This window comes from Callospermophilus lateralis, chromosome 1 (genome assembly GCF_048772815.1).
Source record: "Callospermophilus lateralis isolate mCalLat2 chromosome 1, mCalLat2.hap1, whole genome shotgun sequence".
NCBI lineage: Eukaryota > Metazoa > Chordata > Mammalia > Rodentia > Sciuridae > Callospermophilus > Callospermophilus lateralis.
Window position 1 is genome coordinate 194,469,718 of NC_135305.1, and position 16,868 is coordinate 194,486,585.

The 16,868-nt window shown below is 43.1% G+C and overlaps 1 protein-coding gene across 1 annotated transcript in view; it reads left to right on the top strand.

The window, feature by feature from the left end:
* The window catches only part of Tgfbr2 (transforming growth factor beta receptor 2), an 85,963-nt gene extending 71,123 nt beyond the window's left edge, over nt 1-14,840 (top strand). The window contains exons 6-7 of the mRNA XM_076843117.1: nt 8,960-9,087; nt 12,138-14,840. Of these exons, the coding sequence (XP_076699232.1) occupies nt 8,960-9,087; nt 12,138-12,317 (308 nt within the window). The 3' untranslated portion in view covers nt 12,318-14,840. The remainder of the gene's footprint in view (nt 1-8,959; nt 9,088-12,137) is intronic.
* The last annotated feature ends 2,028 nt before the right edge of the window (nt 14,841-16,868 follow it).

A 16,868-nucleotide genomic window follows, 5' to 3' on the forward strand; every position in this document is an offset into this window, starting at 1 on the left:
CTTGAGGACCATTCGGTGATGGCCTCACTTCTGAAAGTCTATATCAATTGATTTTCCTGGCTCCTCTGGGCAAATCTCAAATCTCTTGCAGAATACCAAGGCTGATAATTCCTGTGCTTGTCCCAGCCCGCAGTGCCTTAAATCTGAGGTAACTTCCTTATCCTTATTTCCCTGACAATGCATTCACCCATTCATTCATTCACTTCACTCAAGAAATATTTATTGAGTAGCTAATATGTCTCAGGCATTATTCAAAACAAAACAAAACAGGCTTTTCTCCAAGGGACAGGGAGTCCAGTGATAGTATTCTAGAAAGACAGGTAATGAACAAATAGATACATGATATGACAGGAAAAGTTAGATCTGAGTGTGATAATTTTATTTTTTTCCACATAATTTTATTGGTGCATTATATTTGTATGTAATGATAGGATTTGTTGTTACACATTCATATGTGCACACAATGTAACAATTTGGCCAATATCACTCCCCAGCTCTTCCCCCTCCTTCCCGTCCTCTCACCCCCTAGTCTCTTTGCTCTGCTGATCTCCCGGTTGATTTTCATGAGATCCCTGCCACCCACCTTTCTTTTCCTTTTTCCTCTCTAGCTTCCACATATGAGAGAAAACACATGACTCTTTAACCTTTTGAGATTGACTTATTTCGCTTAATGTAATGGTCTCTAGTTCTATCCATTTTCCTGCAAATGACATAATTTCATTTTTCATTACGACCAAATAAAACTCCATTATGTAGATCTACTACATTTACCCATTCATCCCTTGGTTCATTTTAGAAAGAAAAATAAAGTAGGTTTAGGGGACAGGTAAGGACAGAGGGTGTTATTTCTGACACTTCGATCATTGGAAAGAAGACAAAGGGAAAAAACCAAGAAATGAAGTCTTCAGGGTTGTTTGAAGATGGAAAAGCTCAGAAGGAGGTGATTGGTTCCTGTTTTATAAAGGAGCAAAGTCATGAGATCACCTCTTTGCAAAGACAAACCTGGACACTGGCGTTCTTTCATGAAAAATGCCTGTCCCCGCTTTCCATTTGTTTGGTGTCTGTGCAAGGGAGCGCGGCAAGTTGGAGGCGCAGAGGGCAGGCCCAGGGCCCCTGTTGGTGAATGCAGCAGGCACAACATTTGTGTCATCTCAGCCAGAATGGCCCCCCAGGAGCACAGCCTTCCAAATCCTGGGCTCAGCAGCCAGCTGAGCAAGCATTTAAGGAGGGGTAACAACTCCAAGAACAGCTCCTTAGTAGTGACAGTCTGTGAGAAGGACAGAAAATACCAGTGAAAGAAAGGGGGCGGAGGAAAGAGAACAAAAAGAAAGGAGGCGTTGGAGAGAAGGCCCAGGGAAGAACTCAATCTAAGCATTTCATTTCGCTGGATTTGGAGGGAGAGGGCGTGCCATTTGGAAAGCCAACATAAAAACTCAGGGGCGCTGTTTTGGGGAGAACTGTCAACAGCTTTGTTGCCCCGCAGAGTTGAAACTACAGTCAAAACAACAGCTGCGCACCAGATGCTGACGCGGAGGAAGGCCACTGCTGGCCCAGAGACCTGCCTTCCCGGGGCCGCGGCACTGCGGGGAGAGAGGCAAACTTAGTTTCCCTTTGGAGAAGCTGAGAAATGTCCTGAGAAAAATAAAAAGAAGCTGCAAAGTCTGCCACTCCATCAGAGAACAGGCTGCAGCTCCAGGCAGCTGCAGAGAGACAGAAGGGAACCAGGGGTCTTCTCAAACAGCTAGACCGAGAGGTTTCTTGGAAGCGATGTTGTTTGAAGCACTGGGGGAAAGACCTGTCTTTGGGGCTTGGTTTCATGGAATGGTTCTGCTCTGCAGGCATCTGCCTTGGGTTGGGTGCCCTGGAAAAAAGAACACGAATGTGAAGAAGTGTATTGGGGAAGAGATCACAGGAAATGCCAGGAAGGGAATAAGGAAATGAGTCAGGAAAGGGAAGGAAGCCAAGACAGGGTGTCTTATCAGGCGGTTCCCACTGTGGGCAACTGCAGCGCAAGCATGCGTGCAGCAAAGCACGCGCACCAGCCACGGACCACCTGACTTGCAGGAAACTGCTGTTTACCCTCCCCTTCCCATCCATCTTTGATGCAGAGGCACTCCGGGTCAAGGTGGAGAAGTGCCTCCCTAGCACCCCCAGCCCGCCCCACGTGGCACAAGCCAGCCCAAGAGAGAAACCAAGTGCAGAGGGAGCACTGTGTCCCTTGCTACTGACGGGGAGTGAGGAAGGGCACCTGTGACTTTACTCACCTTGTGGATTCAGAAAATGTGGTGCAAAGTCTTTCTTAAATATATTTTAAAATTTTTCCATGACCCCAGATACACACACACACACACACACACACACACACACAGTGTGCAATGATCAGGTCAAAGTAATTGGCCTCTCACCTCAAACATTGACTATTTCTTTGGGTTGGGAGCATTCAAAATGCTCTCTGCTTTCTATTTCCAAATAGATGACTAATTGTTGTTAACTATGGTTACAAAATCTTGACACCTCTTTTCCAAGTCCTCCTACCTAGTTTATGATGAAGCCGGGACAAAAGTAATTTCCCTTCTCAGGGCGAATAGTGCTAACGTGTTTTAAAGTGCTATACTCAGTTTTACTCTCTAAGCTCTGCTTTTCTGCTTAGAGTCAGTTCCATTTTTTAAAAAGATTTTTTATTATTATAGGTGAGCACACTTTCTAGACTAAATCCACTCACCCCTTAAGTCGTTTGCTATGCTGTTCTTCACAGAAAGGAGTTCAGAAGTTGGGCATTTTTAGATCAAACCTGCAAAGAGGAACTCTAGAATATATTTCATTAACTCCACTGCCCACGGTGCTCTGATCTGGTGCCATCTTACACAGCACCCTCTACCTCCACCACCACCACTAACTCCCATCTACGGATCCAAACCCAGAAAGGACATTGTTTGGGTTTATTACAACAAGTTAAGGGGAGGGCTGTTTTTTGTCACTGCTAATTATTATAATTTTATTTTATTTGTGCATGACTTGTTTAGAATTTTCAAACCACAGCCATCCAATAGATCTCATAAGGTTGTCCTTCCTGAGGTCACATGGTGGGGAATGCCTGACCAGGGCAGGGAGAGACACTTGTCACATTTGTCGCAGGCATGTTCTCACTGGGGACTGTCCCAGCTGTGCTTGCTCTGACTGCGGGAGAAGAACTTTCTGAAATGCTCTTTGGAGAGGAGAAAGCCTAAAAGCTTCCTAAAAAGGCAAAGTACTTCCATCAGAGTGACAGTAACACCACGTGCAGTTCTAAGTGTTCTTCCCGGAATCTGGTGTGCTCTTTGGACCTCTGTCTTCTCGACTGAAGCAAAGAGTACTGGAGCACGTCTGAAGGCTTCTTCCACATTCTCTGACTTATTTGAATACCCTACAGTGTGTTGAATAGCTTTAACATTCATTTTCCCCTGTCAAGAGGCAACTCCCATTCCTTGTGAAACAGCTAAAGCTGTTCTGCTCTGAGAGTGGCCTGCAGAAAGTGCTGCTCATTTCAGATTTGCAAGATGATAAGGACACAGAAGCTGCAAGTGGGTGTTTGGTGACTTTGATAGCAATGTGATGTGCTCACAACACCCAAGCAGGGTTCATTTTTCTTGTTATCCATTTGTACTCTTGTTTTACTGAAGCCTCTCCTCCATGAATGGAAGGGGAAAGACCTGCTCTTTCATAAAAAAAAAGGTTGGGAAGTGCCTATTTATGAATAAGAAGGGAAAAGATTTAAATCACTATTCAAACAAAGCTACTTTTGTGAAAGAAGTTAAGGGTTCAGAATGGGAGAGAGATTTACTTTTCTCTGTAAGTCTTCAGTGATGTCATAATATTAATCAAATACATTTTTCAAAACAAAAATATTTTAAGCACTGACATGAAATCAATAAGTAGGCATAAATGATAAGATTTTTCAGAGCTAGCGACTTTGCTAGGGTCGATGGAGCATCACGGCATCCAGGGGAGACAGCTGGAGTTGCAGAGGGCTGGGCCACTGGCTTGTGGCCAGGCACTGCCTGTGCTCTATGGCCCAGGACTATCCTGCAATGGAATGTGGTACTCACCTAGCTAGCAGAGGTCCCCTGCCCTCTGTCCTTCTCTCCCAGAAATCAGGCTCCCACTCAGGTGTCCATAGCCATCCCCTGTGGTGTCCACACAAATCTCTGCCACATCTAGTGGAGTAGTTAGAAAATTGAGGATCAGTTAGGAAATGCCCCCAAGGAGGGAATAGCCTCTGATATGGGGTCTGTAAGTGGACATCTTCCAGATCCTCATGGAAGCCCTGAAAATGGCCAGTGGCCTTGCCTCAGTAGCCATGACAGGGGAAATAAGCTCCTTTGCCTGATTGCCCAGAGCAGGTCTCCAAGATGTTGACAGGGAGGCAGCTGTGTACACAGCTGAGTCTTCTTGGTACACACTGTGGGCATGAGAAAAAAAGTAGGGGTGTGGGTAGGACATTCAAAATGGTTGAAATGAACAAAGAAAGATGAGTTGCAAAAATCCACAATAAGAAAAAAAAGTAAATGTGTATTAGCTGTTTTGGAAATATATATTATATAAATATGACATCTCTCAGGTTGAAGAAAGGTTGACTTAACACATGCACATACTTCAAATCCCCATCCCCACTTGCAACCTGAAAAACCCTTTTTATATCAAGGGATGGGAATATGCCATTTTGGGTCAAATGGCGATCGCACCAGACTTTTTTTGGGGGGGTGGTCACCGGGGATTGAAAGGGGCACTTGACCACTGAGCCACATTCCCCGCCCTATTTTGCACCAGACTTTTCAATTTAAACTTAGAGGCAGAAGATGCATAGGTCCTCCCATTATAGCTCAAGGGCACCGTCCCTTCACCAGCACTTTCCTGACTACCCTTCACCCCCCTCCCTATAATATCTCCTGCAAGTCAAAGAAGGCATCCCTTTGGAATACTGGGGAATCTCACAACTTTCCAAGGGTTTAGGAGAAGTAGGAAGTAGCCTAGTTATGTATCTCCTTGCTCTGGGAAAGGATAATTGCCTTTGTTTCTTCTTCCTCTAAAAATAGTCATTACTTTTTCTTTATGTAAAAAAAATACGCCTAGTACCTTCTTGTCTCATTTCCCATGGAAGTCTGCTTTGGTCCACACAGAACTTAAGAAATTAAAATAAATGCTGTGGTTTATATAGTGACTTTCAAGATTAGGACTTGAAGGGAAGTAAACTAGCCCTGGGTTATGATTCTCCACCATGGTAACTTTTTCTTTGTTCTTAAAGACTATTAATTATGCCAGGTGTGGTGGCGCATGCCTGTAATCCCAGCAGCTTGGGAGGCTGAGGCGGGAGGATTGAAAGTTCAAAGCCAGCCTCAGCAAAAGCAAGGTGCTAAGCAACACAGTGATTCCCTGTCTCTAAATAAAATACAAAATAGAGCTGAGGATGTGGCTCAGTGCTTGAGTGCCTCTGAGTTCAATCCCTGGTACCCCCCCCCCCCAAAAAAAAAGACTATGAGTTGTGAGATTGACAGCTGGGTTTGGTTCTTCCCCTGCTTGTGGTCTTGTTCTGCTCTGTCCCTTCTGAGCACAAGTCTGGGAATTGTTGATGCTTGAGGGATAAATAACTCTTTGACCTTGTTGGTGGAAGGGAAACAGCATGAAATCTTCCTAAAAAAGCAAAGGAGCTTCATCAGAGTTACATCATATGCTGTGCAATTCCAGATGCTCCTCCTGGTTCAGTACTTACAGTTTCTTAAGAAAGGGTGCAAGGCTTCCCCCATGGTCAGATGGTGCAGTTCAACTGAGATGTAGGCCTAGGGAGAAAGGAGAGACTACTTCTTGGCATTTGTGTGATATTTATTGAGGATAAGATCTCAGGAGAAGGAAGTAAGAGAAGCAGAAAAGGGCAGAGGAAGCAGTTAGGTAGACTTGTGATTTGGAGAGAGGTGCAGTCTCAGCCTGATCTCGCAGGAAGCTCTGCAGTTGTGAATTGCACCACAGATTTATCCTGAGAACAAGAAGGTCGGACTGTTGAACTTCCACATTAATTTGTCATTGGCTACAGGCTGCCCCTGGGATAAGTCAGGCATGTCCAGGAATCTCCAGGCTAGGCAGTTCCCATCAGCCCATGACAATCTTTTGGAAGTGAAGATGTGAGCCCTCATGACCCAATACTTTTGGCAGCTGGGGACTGGTGCTCTTGGCTTTGGGAAAGCGCATCAGCACCAGCCACAGCTGCTACAAAATCCAAAACCACTGGAGATAGGCTGTAAACTGACAACAATATCCAGGGGGCAATTAATATTATAAACATCCTAGCAGAGCTAATATCTAATTTGATTAGTTTGGGTTATGAGATAAATCTGGAAGGGAACATGGAGGTCTTTCAGTCCACACATTTTACAGAAGAGAAGCAGCTTCGATCCTCACTTCTGGCTTCTGCTTGAATTCAAGCCAGCTCATTTATTGAATGCCAATTCCGTGTACAGCAAAGACACAAAACTCAGCCTCTATCTTGGGGCTTAGGAATTTATAGTTCGATGGAAGATAGGGAATGGAAGAAAGAAGTAAATAGTATGCAGATCAAAATTCAGATCTCACTCCTGGAGTAGTGTGCCTGAAGTACTTGGGCACTTGAAATCAAAAGCAGACATACAGAATAGAACGGTGGATTGCATTTGTCTCGATGTGACAGTAGGCTTTCACCCCAAATGTTCCTGTATTTCAAAGTATTAAAAAAAAAAAAAAAGAAAAAGAAAAGAAAGAAAACATCCTGGCAGCCTTTCTGTTTGGGTGAAGCTGAAGATGATAAATATGCAAGTAGGGTTCTAGGAAGTGAAAGAAAGAACATAACAAAGCAAAGCAAAAAAAAAAAAAAGAAGCAAATAAATAAATTAGCTATTCATTTGCAAAATGTCATTTTGTTATGAAGCTTCTTCAGTTCTCCACCTGGAAAGGCAAATTATTGAAAGTTTTACTCAATAATTTTACTTTAGTTAGAAGTGATTTTATTTTTTTTTTCCTTTTCTTTCTTTTATTTATTTGTTCATTCATTCATTTTTAGCTAAAAGCCAAGGATCTTACTTTGTGAAAAATGCGGCATTCAGCCCACTGTTCCCATCCAGCTCAGTCATGTTTTAGTCCAGGAGTGTCTTCTGTCTTGTAAATTGTCCTATGCTTCATGGATATGTGTATTGATCTGCTCTTTCTTTTAAATTAGTGTGTCGTTTTATGGTTTGCCTGGAGTTTATGCACTGCCACTGTGGACAGGACCTGAGATTCACTCACTCATTCACTCACTCACTAAAGTGCCCCTTGAGAGCTCTCGTTGGATGGACGCCCCTTGCCACAGGCACTAGGAATAGGCAGAAAGGGATTTTTCTCTTGAAAACTCCCCATCTGAGTGACAAATGAACAGTGATCATAGGTAAAGCTGATACATGTGGAAGTCAGGCTGAGCCCAGGACATCTAGCCAGGGAGACCTGGGGGAGGCTCCAGGAAGCTCGCATGAGGAAGTTGACCAAAGCTGAAACCTGCAGACCCAGTGTAGGGCCATGTCATCCAGTTGTTTTCGTCACAGCATGTAATTGAAAGAAAATTACCTTCTACTCTTTTGTTAATGCTGATATAATATGTCCCTCTGTTAACCCATCAAGATAGTATTTTTTTCAACCTTTTATTCATTATTCCTATCATAAAGAGCCTTTGTAGACAATTTTCCTTCATAATCCTATGCTTTTTTTTCCATGTGAGAAATACACAAAATTTAAACGTTGCCATATTGAACATTTTTAGCCATTTTAAAGTACATTTGCAATGTTGTGCCAGTGTACCCCTATTTCTATAAGTTTTCATCTTCCCCAACTGAAACTTTTTATCCATCAGTGTTAACTCTACCTTCCCATACTCCTCTCCTCCTTCCTGTCCCCACATCCCTTGTCAGCCACCACTTTACTTTTTCTTTTCTTACTCATTTGCCTATTCAAGTATCTTAGTCACTTTTCTGTTACTATAACAAAATACCTGGGTAATTTAGAAAGGAAAGAGATTTATTTTGGCTCTTGGTTCTGGAGATAGAGAGGTCCAACAGTATGGCACCCTCTTACTGGCAGGGACTCCGCAGAGTCCTAAGGCAGCACATGTGGCAAGAGGGGCACAAATAAGAGACAGGGCCAATCTGGCTTTTATAACAGACCCACTCTTAAAATGGATTAATCCACCAATCAATTAATCCCTGGAAGGTTTAATCTATCCATGAAGGCAGAGCTCTCCTGACTTGATCACCTCTTAAAGGTCTCACTCTTAATACCTCACGATGACAATTCAATTTCAACGTGAGCTTTGGTGGAATAATGTAAATCATTGCATCAAAGTACCTCCCGGAAGGGGAATCATATGACATCTGTCCTTTTGCATTGGGCTTATTTCCTTTAGCCTCATGCCTTTAAGTTCCATCAGCGGGTGTATCTGAACTCCATGCCTTTGTATGGCTGAATAGCCCTCAGGAAGTTCAGCAATACTTATTAAGTGTGTGTATGGTGGATCTCTAGAGGACTACAAACCATTGCAATATGTATGGTTTCCCTGCCTCCCAAGAACCAATTTCATCCCTTTGGGGTAATATCATCCCATTGAGAATTAGATTTAAATGCATTAAAATGTAACCTGTGTGGCATTATCCTCCTGGTTCTCCATCCATTCTGTTGCCAGCCACTAGCTCTGTGTCACATGGAAGGTATTCAGCAGTTATTAGTTGAGTATTTCCCAGGATCCTTCACAACCACTCTTTTCTCCTTATTTTAATCTACTACTACTAAAAATCACTCTTAGAGTATTTACATATGTACTGCGACTCTCAGTGCCTTGTGCTGCCCCTCCAGCCCAGCATGTCTATGTGCTCATATCCCCAAGTCACACACACAATGCTCAGTTGACCTGTGTCTGCCTCTTGCTTCACAGAAGTGAAAGATTACGAGCCTCCCTTCGGTTCCAAAGTGCGGGAGCACCCCTGTGTTGAGAGCATGAAGGACAATGTATTGAGAGACCGAGGGCGACCAGAAATCCCCAGCTTCTGGCTCAATCACCAGGTAAGGAGTGACCGCTTTGAAAAGTGAGTAAGAGTCATCCAAAGGAACCTCTAACTTACTTAGAGAGAATTCTGGGATATTGGGCTTAAATCAGAAGGCAGGTCCCCTGGTGTCCTATAACCCTCTTCAATTAGTTTAAAAAGACATTTCAATACAGTTGATGATCCTATTTTAAGTTGCAAGCAGCAGATATACATAGCATTCCGAGAGCTCACAAGTAACCATTTGAAGAGCATTTGTCACATTTTCCAGGCCCCCTTGGTTCTGAGTTAAAATGCTTGCTTGTAGTCTCTGCTGTTCACTCTCATGCCTTCATATCAGGAGTTTATGTCTCAATCCCTCTGGGTTCCAAGTCATTTCCTCTGGGATTCTTCATCTCCGGAAAGAAATACTTAATGATTGCAAAACAACCAGGGTTGTCAGGCAGCTGGGCTGAAAGGGGGCTGTGGTGTGCAGGGGCCATGAGTAGGTGTTTGCAGGCTGTGCCTGCAGAGCTGGGAGAGGCTCATGTGCGCACACCTAGGGAAAAGGGGCTGGCTTGCCACTGTGGATGCAGGAAGGCAAAGAAGAGGAAAATGCCAGGGAAAGAGGGGGAGGCCTGTGTGTTGGGAACATCCTAATGGCTTCTTAATTTTTCTTTTTAAGAAATAGAAGCTTGGGGCTGGCTCAGTGGTAGAGCACTTGCCTAACATGTGTGAGGCACTGGGTTCAATCCTTAGCATTACATAAAAATAAATAAATAAAGTTTTAAAAAAAGGTATTGTGTTCCTCTACAACTAAAAAAAAAAAAAAAAAAAAAGTATTTTTTTAAAATAGGTCATCTTTGTTAGTTAGAAAGAAAGAAAGAAAGAAAGAAGAAATAGAAGCTAAGTTCCAGGCTTGGTGGTACACGCCTGTAATCCTAACAGCTCTGGAGCCTGAGGCAGGAAAATCATGAATTCAAAGCCAGCCTCAGCAAAAGCAAGGTGCTAAAGCAACTCAGTGAGACACTGTCTCTAAAGAGAGTTGGGAATGTGGCTCAGTGGTCGAGGGCCCCTGAGTTCAATCCCCTGTACCACAAAAAAAAAAAAAAAAAAAAGGAACTAAAAGCTAAGACTTCCCCTAGCAAGCCATAGTCTGGACTTCCCAGGAGGCTTGTCAAAATTCTTTGCTTTGGGGTGCACTTGAGGGCAGTTATCAAAGAAAAAGGAGACAACAATAGGTTGTGAATGAAAGATAACTGGCCCTATGTCTGATACATCCACGAAAGAGCCCTTGGTGAAGAATAAGAGAGAAGAATACCCCCCTCCCACACCCCCAGTTCACTGACAAAACAGTTCTTTCTACCAAGCAAAACCCTTGCCGACCTCCTTTGGAATGACCTCCTTTGGATGGATTCCGTCATCCATAAAGTCATCCATAAAGGCGAGGCTATGTCACAGGTTTTCCTAAGGGCAAGGCAAATTCAGATAAGAAACAGAAACAACAAATCAGGCGTAATCGGGAAGACAAATGGAGCAGGAAGCCTGGTCTGAGCCAGTCCTGGCCCAGAGTCCCAGCAGAGGACAGATGGAAATAAGTCAAGAGTGTGGAGGGTCAGGGGTTTCTCTGGGGCTTCAGGAGAATTGTCTCCGACTCTAAAAATGCAAGACTGTTTGCATAAACTCTAAAGTCAGAAGGTACTGGAGTGGTATGTTCCTTTCAAACCCTGTTACCTCCTCTGTTGTACGTTTCTTATAATGAAGTCATTATTCATGATGATAAAATTCTGGAAAGAATTTGCATAATACATTTTTTCTCTTAATGAGATTTGTTGCCCTATTGATTTCAAGTTAATGCTTAATATTTAATTTAATTTACTGCCTGTAATTACAGTGTCAGAATAAAATAAATGTTACCGAGTACCAACAATAACACTCTACTCTTAACAGGGCCATCAATCAATACCGTCAATTAGGTGAATTATGCAATTAATTCAACATCAAGAACTCATGGGGTAGGGAGGGAGAGAGGGATTCCTAGGTGTGTTGGGAAAGTTGCTGGTATTGGAAAGCATATGCCAGCAATCCAAAACAGTGTGAAGGTATGTGTCCCACTCCAGCCACCTATGGGAGAGATCATCAATGGCAATATTGACCCTCTATATGAGAGGAACTCTTTTTATTTCTGTCTATCAGCCTGTTTAACTCCTACCTGCTTTTTTTTTTTTTTTTAAAGAAAGGACTTGAGATGGAAACAAAAACACTAGCAATACAAAATAAAAGTTAAGCCAGTGGGAGAAAACTCTCACCACATTCCTGGGCAGCATTTCCTGAATGGGCTTATTGGATCAGGGTGGTACAGTGGACCCTAGGAAGTAGCTTACAGTCAAGTACCTCTGACATACAAAGACAGCGGTATCACCAGGTCCAGCCTGATATCCACAGAGGTCATCCTTGGCAGCTCTTGGAAGCTGCTACTGAGTCACAGACTTTACAAATGAAAGGAGGCTAATGTCTGTCTGTCCACCACTCTGGCTTGGGGTATTGGCCCTGTTACAATAGAAAGGAACAAATGATCCAGGTATAAAAACTGTAGACAATAAAAGGCAAGGGAACTGGGTACAGTGGGGCACGCTTGTAATCCCAGTGGTTCAGGAGGCTGAGGCAGGAGGATCCTGAGTTCAAAGCCTTTTTGGTTGGCAGCGAGGCGCTTAGAAACTCAGTGAGACCCTGTTTCTAAATAAAATATAAAATAAGGCTGGGGATGTGGCTCAGTGGTCGAGTGCCCCTGAGTTTAATCCTGGGTACCCATCCCACCCCACCCCCCTAAAAAAAAGGCCAGGAAAGGAGGGAGAGAGGGAGCACTGAACCGGTGGAGCACAGGGAAGGTGGGGAGTGCAGAGGAACTGCACCATGTTATACTATAATGGCAGATACATGTCGTTACAAATTTGCCAAAACCCACAAGACACACAACACCAAGAGTGAGCCTCGATCTGAACTCAGAACCTGGTAAATGATGTTATCACTGTTAGTTCCACAGGCCCCACCCACTGATGGTCCTCTTTGACACTGTCTCTCCCACTCTAGGGCATCCAAATGGTGTGCGAGACGCTGACTGAGTGCTGGGACCACGACCCCGAGGCCCGGCTCACCGCCCAGTGTGTGGCCGAGCGCTTCAGTGAGCTGGAGCACCTGGACAGACTCTCGGGGAGGAGCTGCTCTGAGGAGAAGATTCCAGAAGACGGCTCACTGAACACTACCAAATAGCTCGACTGGAGCAGGGCAGGCTGGGCCAGGTCCAAAGAGGCTGCCCCTCTCACCAAAGAACAGAGGCAGCAGGAAGCTGCCCCTGGACGGATGCTTCCCAGAAAACCAAGGGCGTCGCTCCCTCCCTATGAGCTGTGGATGAGCAGAAAAGCAGCGGCGTCAGGGAGTGGGTGACAGAGAGCATTCTATGCCTTTGACGTTGTCATAGGATAAGCTGTGTTAGCACTTCCTCAGGAAATGAGATTGATTTTTACAATAGCCAATAACATTTGCACTTTATTAATGCCTGTATATAAATATGGAATAGCTATGTTTTATATATATATATATATATCCATATATGTCTATATCTATATCTATAGCCATACTCTGAAAAGAGACGAGGAAAAAGATCAAATATTCCCAGGAAACTGGTTTTATTGTAGAGCTCCAGAACCGAGCAGAGAAGGAAGGATCCATGACAGCATTGGCACTTGACAATCACACAGGCGATGGTTCTCTGACTCTCCACTTGGGGAGCTTTGCATTAGGAGAGAGGACCCGTGTCTCCGAGCCTGCTTTGGCCACGTTGCACTTGCTTTTGCAATAAATATTGCCCACAGGAGAGTTCTCTTCTGGTCCTGGAGCTGAGTATACACTTGCACTGTGTTTGGGGATCAGTGTTCCTGGGGATCCTGTGTGCCGATTTTCTCCTGGACTTTTTGATTGGCAGCCAAAACCTGCAACTGATTTTGAACCTCCTTCCTCACAACCTAGTTCAGATACTCAGACCCCTATAATACTTTAAAGGGTTATCCCCATCTTTCACAGGCTGCAGAAAACAAGAACAAATTTCCCACCCAGGATATTGCCACACCACCTATTAATTAGGTATTTCTTCTTTGTTAATTTTCCCCCTACACTTGGACTACTCTTTGTCCATTCATCCTTTCCTTAAAGCAAAACAAAAACAAGACCCCCCAACTCTAGGGCTCTTTTTTTTTTTTTTTTTTTTTTTTGTCACACTGGGCTTGAGTCCCCTGCTTTCTATGCAAACTCCAATAGGTTTCATTTTTCTTGGCTCCTGAATGCTCTAGCACATTCTGGTCTAGAAAGGATTTCAACTCCCCAACACTGTTGCTGTCAGGGTGGTGTCCTCAGGCACTCTGAATATACGTTTCATTTGGCCAACAGAGCATTTTTGAAAAGTTGAGCCACTTTTTTAAATATCTGGAGATTTTGCAAAAAAAAAAAAAATTTGGATCCCAGGTAAGGAGAGCAGATGGTTTCCAGTTTTCTCCAGTCCTCATCATTTACAAAAAGAAGGTATGGACTCACTTAAAAAGCTGCTTCTCTTCTCACTGTAAACGTTTGTGCTTTCCACTGTTCCACTTCCCACACATGCACCCTAGTTATCAAACCTGCCCCTAATTAAGATCCCTTATAAGAAGTATGCATTCAAGCTGTCCTTCTGGCCCTACATAACAGGGTTTTGACTATCTTTTCTAGTGTTAAGATTTGAAGCTTTTACTGGACTAAATAAAGGGGGTCTCCTTTATGTGGTCCTGGTTAACGGAAGTCTTTTTTGCTTCTGCGTTAAAAAAGTTTTTTTTTTTTTTTTCCTTCTGCATTAAGGAGAGAAGCTCCTTACTCCAGGAAGTTTTCTCATGATAACTTCTCTCTGCATCACACCAGCCTTCAACCCTTTGCAGAAATTATTCTTGAGGACTTGAATGTGGGATCTAAGAATCCCATTTGCAGTTAGGAAAACCTGGGTCCACGTGGACCTGAGCAAAGAATGAGCTTTAATACTCCATAGGAAACTTGTTAATCCACAAACAAGTGTTAATGCTGCAAGTAACAATCTCTTTTTTAAAACATGTTTTTGAAGCTACTTATTTTTCAGCCAAATAGGAATATTAGAGAGGAACTGAGAGCAAATGAGCTCTATTTGGATTGTGGAAGCCCTGATCTCATTGAGGTTTTAGGGTACACGCTGAATTGGGGATGTACCTTCTAGGCACCCTGTTCCATGTGGGTGGGCTCAGTTAAGGACAACCTGGCTGCAATATCATGGAGGCATCCAGAAATTCCACTTGCACTTAGGTCTTGCTGATGCCATCCCAATCGTTGTTGCTCATTGACCTCTAGTGGTGAATTTCTAGAATACTGGTCCATCCGTGGGATATGCCAAGATTTAAGAGTGTTACCACATCCAGGTCATCAGCATCATAAACTGGAATGTAGTATCAGATGATACTGTGGCTTGTTTTGTTTATTTTTCTTATACCAGAAAAAAGACCAAGGAATAACATTCTGTAGTTCCTAAACATACTGACTTTCATTCACTACTATACTTAAAGGGAAAAGTTTTATTCTTCTATGGAACACTTCAGCTGTACTCATGTATTAAAATAGGAATGTGAATGCTAGATACTCTTTTATATCAAAAATCTCAAGCACTTATTTTCATTCTATGCATTGTTTGTCTTTTATATAAATAAAATGTTTATTAGATTGAATAAAGCCAAAATACTCAGGTGAGCATCCTGCCTCCTGTTTCTCTTCCTAGTAGTGAAACCTATTTGGCTCATTGGATTATTTTGTGATTTATAAAGAAAGCGTCACCAGAAAAATCCTCTCCAACTTTTCCATATTTATTATCTTCCTCCTTCAATGGTCCATCTCAGTTTTCTTTAAATAAATAAATAAAACAGTCACAGAAGCTCACTAATACTAGATGAAGCGGAGCTCACTAATACTAGATGAAGCAGCTGCTATTGGCCTGCTCCTTATCCTTGTGTCCTGGCCGGTGTCCCTCTCTATGCCCACAGGACCTGTGTTCTCCCAGATTTGCCTTTATCCACAGCATCCCAGAGTTTGTGCCTGCCTCTGTTTTCTCCATCCTGCCCACCATCAGGCCATTGTCTATCTTCTTGACAGCTGTCATGAGATGAGCTTCTCCCCTATGCCTTCTTCCCAGATGTTGCATCTTGTATGTTTTGTCTTATCTGAATGGCAAGATGAATGTGCCCTAGGAAGTTGACTCCAGGTTATTGTCTGACCAAGTGGATGAGATTTTCTGCCTGAACTTCAAACTGTCTGTCTGAAAATGAGAGATTTTTGTGGTTGCTTCTGAGTTATCGACTGGACTCTTCATAACCAATGCAGCAGTGCTTACACCAGGGTTTCTCACCCATTGTACTGCTGATATTTGGGCTAGAGTAAGCCTCTGTTGGGGAGAGGGAGGTTGTCTTGTGTATTGTAGGGAGATTGGCAGAATCCCTGGTCTCTACCCCCTAGACTCCAGTAATGTTTACCCCATAGCTCTGGGCACCAAAAATGTCTGCAGACGTTGCCAAGCATCCCTGGAAAACAAATCCCTCTCAGCCAAGATTCACTGAGCTAGATGATGTGGTCCTACTGTGGGTGTTAGTTATAGCCTTGTTTCAGCTAGTAGCAACTTAATGGTTACTAGTTTTAGTGGTTACTTGCCCCTCCATTTAGTAACTGTGCAATCCAGTCAAATTGCACAACCTCTCGGTGCCTCAGTTTATCATGTTTAAAATGGATTTTAATAAGCCTTATTATATACAAAATGTACCCTTGTGATAAGGAATACATGCAAGACTCTAGAGTTGCATCTTAAATCTGGAAAGCCTTCAATACATTTTGGGCAATACTAAGCTGGTTTAGGAAATACCAAGTGCTCCTCTTGCAAAGAGGCAGATTTTGAGATAAATCTTAGCATCAACAACATAGGAAAACAGACACATTTTACATGCTATAGGATAGGAGTGAGAGAGTGTGCTTATTCACTAAGTATTTACCATGGTATTAGATTTAATCCCCCACTAACTGAGTGAGATGGTGCTATGACCCATTTTGCAGTTGAGAAAATACATTATCAGAGAACTCAGGCAAGGAGCTCAGGGTCTCCCAAAGTAGAATCAGGATGCAAAGCTAAGTTGCCCCGGAACTGGAATTTGTAACAGCTGAGATACTTGGTTCTTTTAAGGAACTGGCCTGTCCAACAGGATAAAACCTCACTCCATGAGGAAATGCCCACTCCTCCATCAACACACATGATTGACATTGTTACCTCCCTCCCCTATGGCTCTGTTTGCTCTGTGAGAGCCTGGGAGGGGCTTGTTCATCTCTATGGCTCAGTTTTCTCTCCACTCACCTGATAAGAATTGTTTAACTGCTCGCTGAAAGAATGATTGGGAGAGAGTGAGGCAAGGGGTGCAGACTATGTTTCTTAATGTACAAAATGTATACCGGTATCTGAGACGATTTCAGAATGTGCCAGACTTTAAAAATATTATTTTAGTTCGTCTGTTTTGATTTTAAAATGTATTAGAAAAACCTATTAACACATTAAGCCTCAGCTTTCACAACTATTATTGCTTAAAATGTGACCGAGTGAAAACATTGAATTGATTTTTTAAAAATAGACTAAGTAGATAATAGTACGTATTTGTGGCAATTATAGGAGATGTGACTATGAATGATTGCAGTCAGAGAGATCCACCAAGGGAAGCTCGTTCATATCAATTGCTAACATTTTAC